We start from the raw sequence: 12,313 nt of genomic DNA, 5'->3' as shown, positions 1-12,313 counted from the left end.
AATCCAACTTCCTGTGCCAATTTAAACTTAACGACTGGACATGTTGTGCTGTAATGGTGTTTGCAGCTCACCGTAATTCTGAATGTGGTTACAGCAGCGCTCTACCACTCGGGGAACTTGTCTGTAAATGGGGTTGAGACTGAGTTTGGCCTGTGTTCGACCAGCAGCCTTTTTCATCTCCAGCTCATTAGGGTGAGAAAGCTGCAGAGCTTCCAGTAGTCTGGACTGACTCTCCACCAGATCAGAGATGCAGTCTACAGACATCCCTCCCTGATACAGAGAGAAATAAAAGATAGTTAGTCATTAAGGTCAGTAGTCAATAGTCACAGGAATGACGATTAAGGTATATGGCGTACGTAAGGTGTAAAGGATGAAGGTCGGAATGACAACATAAATTTGAGCGAAAGCCTGTTCCATTTACAATGGATTATTAAAAAAGGTAAACACCTGAAACACTTTCACACAGATCAGTGGAGCTCAAAGACAGTTAGAGAGAGAAAAATGAACACAATAAATCTATTTATGCTATGTATACGAAAGAAATGTACACAGATTTTATAAAAGCTTTTCAAATGTCAACACAATGATGACTGAATGTCAGTTATCTGTTCTTTTTCCTTTCTCTCTCCATGTTTGGGTGGACAGAATGGATAGTTTGATTTGGCAAAGACACAGCCATAGATCTCATTCCCTCCTGCTGATATGTAGCCACCCATAGAGATGTTGTCTCCAGTCATAGAGAGAGAGAGGTATGGAAATCTCGCATACGGCATCAAACAATAACCTGAATCACGCTGACTGCTGCCTGACTCAGTAATAACAAACATCTTAGCCATTATTAATATGAGGAATGCCATAATGTTTATGGTATTCCTCATATTAATATTCATAATCTACACTTTACTTGATGTCTGTGTTCTTGTACCTTGAACTAATTAACACTGTTTTATTTATTAAAGTGGCAATAACATATTTTTTTTATGTCAAGTCTGTCACATTTATTTATATAGCGCTTTATACAATACAGATTGTTGAAAAGCAGCTACACAGTAATAAACAGGAAAATAACAGGGTAAAAGTTCATCAATTATGAAACATCAATTTCAGCTCTAGAGAAGACAATAGTGTCTTTACTTTAATTTAGTTCATTGTTGATTAAATTCGGTTTAATGACGGCGTCAGTGTTTTAAAGCTCATCAATTATTTAAAAAAAAAGTCTTCTAGTGTTTTTTTTAATAATGTTAGGTTTCATCAAATATTGTTTTAACTGTCCCATTCTTCAGTCTTTTTTAAAGCCTTTATGATCACTCAGTGAAATGTGCAGAATAAACTCAAGATCAGACTGAAATGATCAAATAAAATATAAAAAAGTATTTGATGACAATTCCTGAGAATTAACTTTATATAACTTTTTAGATATAGAACATATCAGTCTGTTTTACAGTATCTCAAAAGACCAAGGAAAATCTGATTCCTCAAAAATGATTTAATGAAGCATTCCTGTCTTTTTTGTATTTCTGAATAACTTTTATTATTGACAGAGTAAATGAGAACAGTGAATTATCTTTTCTTTGCTTTTTTATGAACAAGTTGTTCAGACTGGATTACAAGCCTCAGCCAGAATTTTATCTGTGAGATGTACCATATCGGCACTTGACCGCGGGGAATTCTTTGAATGCCAGGTTAGTGATATCAAGCAGTTTCTATTGGCCCTGATTTATATTAGTGTATTTTCCTCTTATTTGCTCACGTATGAGATGTCAGCAACAATCTCTCACAGCAACAACAACGCAGACTTAACTGTGTTATGTTGTCATGTATAGCTGTCAGGCCTAACGTTATGCATTCATTTGAGTTCCAGATGTTTTTTGAGTTAAAAGTTCAACATGACCTGTGTATTGTGTTTTAAAGGAGAACTTGGGAACTTTTTTAACTTAATAAAACTGTCTAGAATTCATTTGGATGGTTAAACAACCAGTTCTGGTGATATTGGTGACTTTCCCCGCTCCCCCCAGCGTTCCCAGGCAGAAAACCAACCTTTCAACTTGGGGACTACCGTCCCGGCAAGATAGAAATGGGAAGTCTCGTGAGAAGCGAGAACGAGAACGAGAACGAGAACGAGCGCGAAACACAAATTGCTTTACGGCAATTCGACATAAACACACACGCATATGGCAAGCCCTTTTAACATTTAAAAGCTAAGTTTGACTATCCGGAATTAACATTATAGATATCAACAATGTCTTTCTGGCTAGTCGTAATTACATTTTGGATAGTTGGAATTGTCATTCAAGATAGCTGTAACATAATTGTGACTAGTCGAAACGACAGATAGAGATATCTGTAATTCAGTTTTGACTAGGCAAAACTGAATTACAGATATCTGCAATGACGTCATTGAAAACGACATTCAACTCGTCACATATCTTAAATGACAATTGCCGATATCTGTAATTCAGTTTTGACTAGGCAGAATGAAAGTTAAAGATATCTCAAACGTCACTATGACTAGTGCAAATTATTGTGCATGACATTGCTCTATTTTAGATATCCATAAATAAGTAATTTATTTCCTTATTTCTATGAATGGAAGAAGAAAGAAGCAGTCATGGTGTTGGCTGTAATCGAAAAAAACACCAGAAAAAGTTTTTTATATACAAATAAAAAAAAATTATATACAATATTTTATATACAAAAAAAATATAAAATGTTGCAATGCTATGTTTATAATCATGCTTAAAATTACGTCGTAGGTTATTGTTGACGTAAGATTTATGCGTGAAAGAGATTCACACTAATTCACTTTAATAAAGATGCTGACATGCATGCTATTCTTGCCATGGAAGTACAATAACATTAACTTCCTTAGATGAGAAAAAAAGTTCTTAGTTTAGATTAGTTCTTTTTTTATTTTTTATTTATCAGTTTGAAACAGTATCTAACAGCATTAAAAAGACGATTAAAAACTCCTTCGCCCTCTGGTTGCTCTGACATGGTGCTAATCAGTGCTAATTACAAGTTAAGTTAACAGGTGCTATGTGATTTGATGATTTGAACAACACGCTCTGCTCCCGCCTAAAGTGTGATGCGGGCCTAATTTGCATACAGATATCTGCAACGTCATTTGGCCTAGTCAAAACTCTAATTCAAGATATCTGTAATTACATTTTGACTAGGCAGAATTAAAGTTACAGATATCTCAAATTTCAGATTTCTCTAATCAAAATTAATTTCAAGATATCTATAACTTGATAATAGATATCTACAATTAAATTATGACTATCCCTAACTCCAGTTTGAGATATCTACAACGCCATTTCGACTAGTCATAACTCCAGTTACAGATATCTACAACGTCATTTCGCCTAGTCAAAACTTAATTTAAGATATCTGAAAAGGAACATGTAGATATCTTGAATTGATGTGAATTAAAGATATCTTGAACTGGAGTTATGACTAGTCAGAATCAAATTGAAGATATCTCAAACTAGAATTACAGATATCTACAATTCAGTTGCAGATATCCGTAATTCACATGGTGGATATCTGCAACTGAATTGTAGATATCTGTAATGATAAACCCCATATAAATGAATGGCAAAAGTGATGTAATTTGTCCTAGGAAGAATGTCTTTGTGGATATCTGAAATGACAATTATGGATAGGAAGAATGTAGTTGCGGATATCTGAAATGTTCTTTTTGACTAGGCAAAACTGAATTACAGATATCTGCAACACATATCCAGTCTAGCTGCTAAATGTTAAAACGGCTTGCCATACACGCATGTATGATGTATTACCAGATTACCCACCTCCGTAGACATAGCTCCACACGATACAGTTGGCTTGCTCCGATCATAACAAACGCACATGAGCAGCGGTAGAGAGGGGGAGGAGGCCGCCGCAAGTGAGTTTTTTACGACCGTGTTGTGAAATATACGCCCCCCCCACAGCTGTAGGGGGAGCTCGTGGGGAAAACATGCGACAACAAAAGGAAAAATCAGCGAAGAAGTGACTAGAGTTCGCTAGAGTTGCCGAGTTCTCCTTTAATAAGCAGCTCCTGATTACTAGATCAAAAGACCCAAATCATCTTAAATCTACATTTATTTGTTTATCAAAATGAAAACAATTTAAATAATGAGTGATCAAAAGAGTACATCATAAAACCATCTTCTAACCCTACACAGAAATTATAAAGAAATGGCAAGTATCACAATTAATTAAACAACAAAGTAGAAAAACTGAAATAGTAGGCTATTTTCTTCTAAAACACACTCCAATAATCTTTCTTAATCAATAAAACTTCGAAAAAGAATTTTTACAGTATATAATAATTATTTATATCAGGGACAGGCAAACTGCAAACTTTCATCATTCGTCCATTCCTGTTTACGTCAAAGAAAGAAAGTCAGGCAAGGCAACTACTATGCAGTTGAAGTCGCTTGAAGCCACAACAACTTGAACCCTGAATCGAAAAGAGTCAGTAAGCAAAAAGGAGAATGGACAGTACATGTAAGAAAACATGAATCAACATCCATAGCCTCACATTTGCTGTGCATTGACTAGTTTCACAAAACAATGTCTTTTGGTAACAATACCAGTTACTATTTTCCCATATTTGCCTTGCCAAGTTCCTTTCCACCCTTGTCTGATATGAATAGCAGTCCATCAGATTCATCAACGCGGAATAGCGGAGCTGAAGCACAACTCACATAATGACCAAAACAATGTTCCTCTGCAAGTAACTTGTAGTTTTATGCTTCAACTGCTAAAGGGTCAAACGTACATACAGTGGTGTAGCTTTAAATGTACATACCACAGCTTTTAGGAAACATGACTTTTGATGAGCTTTCTCGTGAGGATGTTTGGTATACAGTAGTTCTAAAGAAATATGCACGCATTGTTTCCCTTACCCGTCTGTGTGAGCGTGAGGTGTTGTCCATGAACGCTGATGTGGGAGGTTTGCTGTGGACCTCCAATGCTGGTGTTGAGGCAGCACCAGGTGAAAAGGCTGTATTGCCCAGTGGCCTGTTTCCATTTTGCTGCGATTTCTCGGCCCGGAAGTGAAGAACACTGGCCTCCAGGTCCAGACAGTCCCGTCGGCTCTCTTTCAGAGCATCCTGCCGCTGCTTGTGTGCCCGATCGTTTGCAATTACCTGGGCGAGAGGGATACCGAATGCTTTGGCCGCAGACTCTGTGGGAGAGACAACAAACAAATGATTTTAACAGTAGGCCTATGGACCTTTTAATTCATCCTTATTTAAGTGCACACTTTAAAGTTTCCATTATTTCCAAATCAATTAACTCTCTTAGATGTAAGAAACACAATTTACAGTGCTTCAACAGCACTATTTTGTATTTACTTACACACTTTACCATTCACCAGGAAATGTGTTGCAATTTGACACTAGACACTACAGGCAGAGCCATTGCTTTTTTATGCACTGGTCAATTTTGAGATTTTGGGGCTATTTTGCTTCCATAACTTATCTTTTTATATATATATGCATTTAAGTGTTTGATTGTATTACACTATCTATTTGTGTCTGTAGATTTCAATTACAAAACATATCTTTAAACACAGTTTTCTCAAAATGAGTTTTTTTCTTCTGCACCGAGTCAGAAATCTCGCACTTACACCAAACATTCCAGTTTTATTTCTGTAATTTTTATTTCCTGGCTTTATCCAATGTTCAGATTTCTGTTCTGGAAATGTAAGAAAATTAGTGCATATTTCATAAGAAAATGCATTATTTGCATATTTAAACAATATTTCACCTAACAGTTGTTAATGTACGCTACTGTGAGTAGCAGGGAAAGTATACCAATATCAATCAGTTAAAAGTTTTACATTCACTTGCAGTCTCTTGCCTTAATAATGCAAAAATATGTTAATATTTGATTGTCCCCTGTGGCTTATTTTTGGCCTATTTAAAAGAAAACTGCACATTTAATATGTTAAATAAAGCGATACTCCACTTTAAAATGAAAATTCTGTCATCATATACTCGCCCTCATGTTGTTTCAAACCTGTATGAATTTCTTTCTTCTGCTGAACAGAAAGGAAGATATTTAGAAGAATGTCAGTAACCAGACAGTTTCTGGGTCCCATTGACTTCCATAGTAGGAAAAAAATACTATGTAATAGAATACTATGGAAGACAAAAAATACTATGGAAGTCAATGGTACCAAAAACTGTCTGGTTACTGACATTCTTAAAAATATCTTCCTTTCTGTTCAGCAGAAGAAAGAAATTCATACAGGTTTGAAACAACATGAGGGTGAGTAAATGATGACAGAATTTTCATTTTAAAGTGGAGTATCCCTTTAAGTATTAACGTATTTTCATATGTAAAATAAAGTTGCATTTAAGATCCTTCTGCCACAAATCACATTTTGATTTTTACATGACTTGAAAGTAATTATAAATGCTATAATGTTTCAGATATCTACAGCTTCAGTATGATCGGTATCTAAATGCACTCTTCCCTTTTGAAGAAAGAAATGTGCAATATTACCTTGTCTTTAATATTGCATTGTTAAAAACAACTGTTACTGGTTTGTCCATTTTTTGCGCATCTGTAGGTCCTTTTAGACAGACATTCAAACATTCTACTTGATTGACTGATTGCTAGACTAATTAAAACATGAGATGTATTAGCACTTTAAAAATCAAATCCACTTCTGCGGGATCTCACATGCATTATATATAAAAAAAAAAAAGCTTTATTTAACATATTCTTCTAAAGCAGCTTAACTGTAATTGAACTTAACCCATTCAAGCTATTTATATCGAGGTGGAGGTACAACGTGTATACTTAAAGCACTTTTAAATAGCATATTTAACACTCTAAAAGGACTACACTGAGCTTACAGCTGATCTGTTTTGGCTGGCAAAGTAACACAAAAGCAGAGCAGCCTTGTCTTGTCTTCTCTTCTCCCCTCCCCTCTTCACAATCCCTTTTCTTCTATCTCTACCCCCAAGGCTTAAAGATCTGGTGGCGGGTCAGGTTAGTCTGGTCCACTGGCCGCTAGTCCTCTGATAAGCTGGATGGATATGGGGATTGAGTCTTCTTTAAAGATGTTCCTCCCTCTACCCTTTCAGCCTAGTCCTTCATTCAGCCCTCCCCTCTCGACACAGTATGCCTGAACCTGGAGCTGACGCACATGTTGAGAACAAGAGCCAGACTGTGGTTGCAGGTGGCAGGCGTTTGGCAGAATGCCAGGAACACGGTCAAACAAATCCGTCTGACTGAGAAATCAGTGCTGCTTTAGCTCCGGCAGCGCTCAGAGCAGCTCTGAGATCAGTTTGAGCTCTTCAAGCAAAGTTAAATACCATAACTATTAAGTAACTTTGCAACTACATGTCAACTAACTCTCATTACACTATTAGGAGACTGTTAGGGTTAAGTGTAAGGGTAAGTAGAATAAGTTGACATGTAGTTGCAAGGTTACTTTTAGTTAGACTGTCGGAAGTGGACCATTGAAATAAAGCATTACTATTATTATTTACAATTATTATGTAGGCTACAACACAGTATTATAGTGTTTCAAACATACACTGGGTTTAGTAAGATTTTTTTTTAAAGAAATTCATACTTGTATTCAGCAAGGATGCATTAAATTGATCAAAGGTGACATTTAAGACAGTTACAAAAGATTACTATTTTAAATAAATTCGGACTTTCTATTCATCAAAGAATCCTGACAAAAATGTGTCATGGTTTCACACAACAATATTAAGCAGCACAACTGTTTTCAACATTGAGAATAATAGGAAATATTTCTTGAGCAGCAAATCAGAATATTTTACGATTTCTGAAGGATCATGTGACACTGAAGACTCAAAATTCAGCATTGCATCACAAGAATAAATGAGACTTTAAAATATATTAAAACAGATAACAGTTATTTTAAGTTGTAATTTTCCTAAATAACTGTTTTTACTGTATTTTAGATTAAATAAGCCTTGGTGAGCAAAAGAAATTTCTTTCAAAAACAATAATAAATCTTACCAACCCTAAACTTTCAAATGATTCTTTGAAATCTATACAATTCAAAAGTCTGCAAAAAGCAGCTCTCCAGTCTTTGATGAGTATCCTCACGTAAACTGGTTTTACTGTTTACACACATTATACAGTTTGACGGAATTGTTAACAGTTTCAGAATCGTTTAGATGGTTTCAAGCATGCGAGTCAGTATATTCGAGCCTCTAAAATGATCCCTACAAAGACAAAAACTAAGATGAACACCTAAATAGAAAGGAATGAACATACATTGCAGGGATGCAGATTGTTGAGAGTAAAGCTACATTAATGTAAAGTATCCCGTGTCTTAAAGTCTTAAAGCTGTGTGTCTTAAAGGCCTATGGGAGATTTGCAAGAACTGTGACCCACCAAATTGTCTTGGCAACCAGACTCTGAGGATTCACAGAGGGAGCCGCCATTTTTAAGTAACTGTTAAGTCTCTATTCTGCCATGTTCACTAAAAAAGGACTTTGTAGTGTTTTTTTATTACTATTATTACAGTTGTAATGATTTAACAAGGACATCACAAAGACAAAAAGTTACAAATATAAGTTGACATTTGGATGAAATTTGACAGTTTCACTATCATTTTATCATGGTTTAAAATAAAAGAGATCACTTGAAGACATGACAAAGTATATATTGGTTGTTTATCAGAGATACAAGACCATCTGTGCTCAGGAATGCTTCCTGGCAAACACTTAAAGACAATGTGATTCGCCACAGATTTAAAGATCTGTGAAAAATGTAATATGATCATCTCTTACCTCGCTCTTTCTTTTCTTTTGAGAAGGAGTCAAACTTTCTCCGTAGTGATTTCCTTCTCTTACGAATCTCTGGAGAGAAAAAAAACAAGATTATGGTTAGTTTTGTGTATAGACCTGTAAAAATATTTCTTGCAATTAGTTAAAAACAACTTATAATTTGTTGAGATAACTTAAATATCCAACTTAACGCAACTAAATTAACGTTAACTAACTTAATAAGTCAAGCATGAACACCTACTTTTTTAAGTTGAAACAACACATTATTTCTTATTCTAATGTTAAATTTTAAGTTGTGATAAATAATCACAGCAATCTTTTTTTACAGTGATAGAGAAAAAAAATATATACATATATCATAACACAAAATATGTTATGTTACAAAATTAAATGATACACTACTTTGCAAAAGTTTGGGGTCGATAAGATTTTTTTATGTTTTTGAAAGAAGTCTCTTATGCTCACCACAGTAAAATATATTATTAGGGCCCGAGCACCGATGGTGTGAGGACCCTCTTGGAATTGCTCTGTTTATTATTATTATTATTATTCTTCTCCGCATTGAATTGCATTTTTGAGGGCCTAAACATGCGCGAAAACTCACGAAACTTTGCACACGCGTCAGAACTGGCGAAAATTTACATCTGATATAGGTTTCAGAATTGGACGGGGCAAAATGGCTCGATAGCGCCACCTATAAAAGTTCAACGGAGTGCGCCTCCTGCAACGTTCCACGTGCGTGCACGAAATTCGGTACATACGTGTAATGACCTAATACCTACAAAAAAGTCTCTTGGAGCATAGCCCTAAACACAACAGGAAGTCAGCCATTTTGAACTTCCTCTCAGATTTTTGTGCAGTTTTTGCCATTTTCAGGCCTCGTACTTTAACGAACTCCTCCTACAGTTTTAATCTGATCATCTTCAAATTTGGTGAGTGTAATCTTAAGGCCTTTGCGACGTTAAATTGCGAAGATCTTGAGTTTTCGTCGAAGGGCGGGTCCTCGGCGGCCTTACAAATTTCGATGTTTCGCCATGAAACAGGAAGTTGCTGTAACTCAGGCATGGAATGTCCAATCTCCCCCAAACTTCACACGTTTGATAAGAGTTCTGTCCTGAACACATGGCCATGCTCATATTCAGTTATAGTCATAGCGCCACCTGCTGGCAACAGGAAGTGACATGTTTAACACTGTTATGGACTCCTAATAACATATAAAAAAGTGCCAGCAAGTGCGAAACATGCTAACAACATACTAGAAGCATGCTAAAACATGCTAGCAAACTCTTAGCTAAGTGCTAAAGCATGCTATTATTGCAATTAAATAGGAATTTGCTGTAACTCAGGCATGGAATGTCCAATCTGCCCCAAACTTCACACTTTTGATAAGCGTTCTGTCCTGAACACATCTACATGAGAATATTCAGTTATAGTAATAGCGCCACCTACTGGCAACAGGAAGTGTCATGTTTAACACGTTGATGCCATTCTAGCAACATGTTAAAAATGCCATTGAGGTCTAAACATGCTAGAAACATGTTAAAACATGCTAGCAATACTTAGCTAAGTGCTAAAGCATGCTAATTCAATGAAACAGGATGTTGTTGTTACTCAAGAAGGCAATGTCCAATATGCGCCAAACTTCACACTTTTAATAAACGTTCTGTCCTGAACACATGACCATGCTCATATTCAGTTACAGTCATAGTGCCACCTGCTGGCAACAGGAAGTGACATGTTAAACACTGTTGTGGACATATAAAAACATATAAAAAAAGTGCCAGCAAGTGCTAAACATGCTAACAACATACTAGAAACATGCTAAAACATGCTAGCAAACACTTAGCTAAGCGCTAAAGCATGCTATTGCTGCAATTAAATAGGAATTTGCTGTAACACAGGCATGGAATGTCCAATCTGCCCCAAACTTCACACGTTTGATAAGAGTCATGGCCTGAACACATCTACATGAGAATATTCAGTTATAGTAATAGCGCCACCTGCTGTCAACAGGAAGTGACATGTTTAACACTGTTGTGGTCTCCTAATAACATATATAAAAGAGCCAGCAAGTGCTAAACAGGTTAGCAACATACTAGAAACATGCTAGCAAACACTTAGCTAAGTGATAAAGCATGCTATTACTGCAATTAAATAGGAATTTGCTGTAACTCAGGCATGGAACGTCCAATCTGCCCCAAACTTCACATGTTTGATAAGAATCATGGCCTGAACGCATGCCTATGCTCAAATTCAGTTATAGTAATAGCGCCACCTACTGGCAACAGGAAGTGACATGTTTAACACGTTGATGCCGTTCTAGCAACACGTTAAAAATGCCATTGAGTTCTAAACATGCTAGAAACATATTAAAACATGCTAGCAATACTTAGCTAAGTGCTAAAGCATGCTAATTCAATGAAACAGGACTTTGTTGTTACTCAAGAAGGCAATGTACAATCTACCCCAAACGTCACACGTTTGATAAGAGTTATCTCTTGAACACATGTCCATGCTCATATTTAGTTATAGTCATAGCGCCACCTGCTGGCAACAGGAAGTGACGTTTAACACTGTTCTTGACTCCTAATAACATATAAAAAAATGCCAGTAGGTGCTAAACATCCTACCAACATACTAGAGACATGCTAAAACATAATAGCAAACACTTAGCTAAGTGCTAAAGAATGATATTACTGCAATTAAATATGAATTTGCTGTAACTCAGGCATGGAATGTCCAATCTGCCCCAAACTTCACACTTTTGATAAGCGTTCTGTCCTGAACACATGACCATGCTTATATTCAGTTACAGTCATAGCGCCACCTGCTGGCAACAGGAAGTGACATGTTTAACACTGTTGTGGACTCCTAATAACATATAAAAAAGTGCCAGCAAGTGTTAAACATGCTAACAACATACTAGAAACATGCTAAAACATGCTAGCAAACTCTTAGCCAAGTGCTAAAGCATGCTATTATTGCAATTAAATAGGAATTTGCTGTAACTCAGGCATGGAATGTCCAATCTGCCCCAAACTTCACACTTTTGATAAGAGTCATGGCCTGAACACATCTACATGAGAATGTTCAGTTATAGTAATAGCGCCACCAACTGGCAACAGGAAGTGACATGTTTAACACGTTGATGCCGTTCTAGCAACATGTTAAAACATGCTAACAATGCTTAGCTAAGTTCTAAAGAATGCTAATTCAATGAAACATGACTTTGTTGTTACTCAAGAAGGCAATGTCCAATTTGCACCAAACTTCACATGTTTGATAAGAGTTCTGTCCTGAACACACATCCATGCTCATATTCAGTTATAGTCATAACGCCACCTACTGGCAACAGAAACTGACATGGTTAACACAGTAATGCAGTACTAACCACATAATTATTGTGTACTAAGCATGCTAGAAACAGACTGAACATGCTAGCAACACTTAGCTGAGTCATGAAGCATGCTATTATCACCATTATACAAAACATTTTGTAACTGACTTTGACATACTCTTAC

General features: G+C 36.2%; 1 protein-coding gene across 8 annotated transcripts in view; it reads right to left on the bottom strand.

Moving 5' to 3' along the window:
- The window catches only part of arhgap36 (Rho GTPase activating protein 36), a 49,937-nt gene that overhangs the window by 9,559 nt on the left and 28,065 nt on the right, over positions 1–12,313 (bottom strand). For all 8 annotated transcript variants that reach the window (XM_079867458.1, XM_079867456.1, XM_079867457.1 and 5 more), the window contains exons 3-5: positions 8,796–8,864; positions 4,914–5,194; positions 72–270 (exon numbers count right to left, since the gene is read on the bottom strand). In XM_079867458.1, coding sequence (XP_079723584.1) covers positions 72–270; positions 4,914–5,194; positions 8,796–8,864 — 549 coding nt within the window. The remainder of the gene's footprint in view (positions 1–71; positions 271–4,913; positions 5,195–8,795; positions 8,865–12,313) is intronic.

Source organism: Squalius cephalus, assembly GCF_949319135.1.
Source record: "Squalius cephalus genome assembly, chromosome: 3".
NCBI lineage: Eukaryota > Metazoa > Chordata > Actinopteri > Cypriniformes > Leuciscidae > Squalius > Squalius cephalus.
Note: the sequence above shows the minus strand (reverse complement) of the source record. Positions and strands in the feature narration are given on the sequence as shown.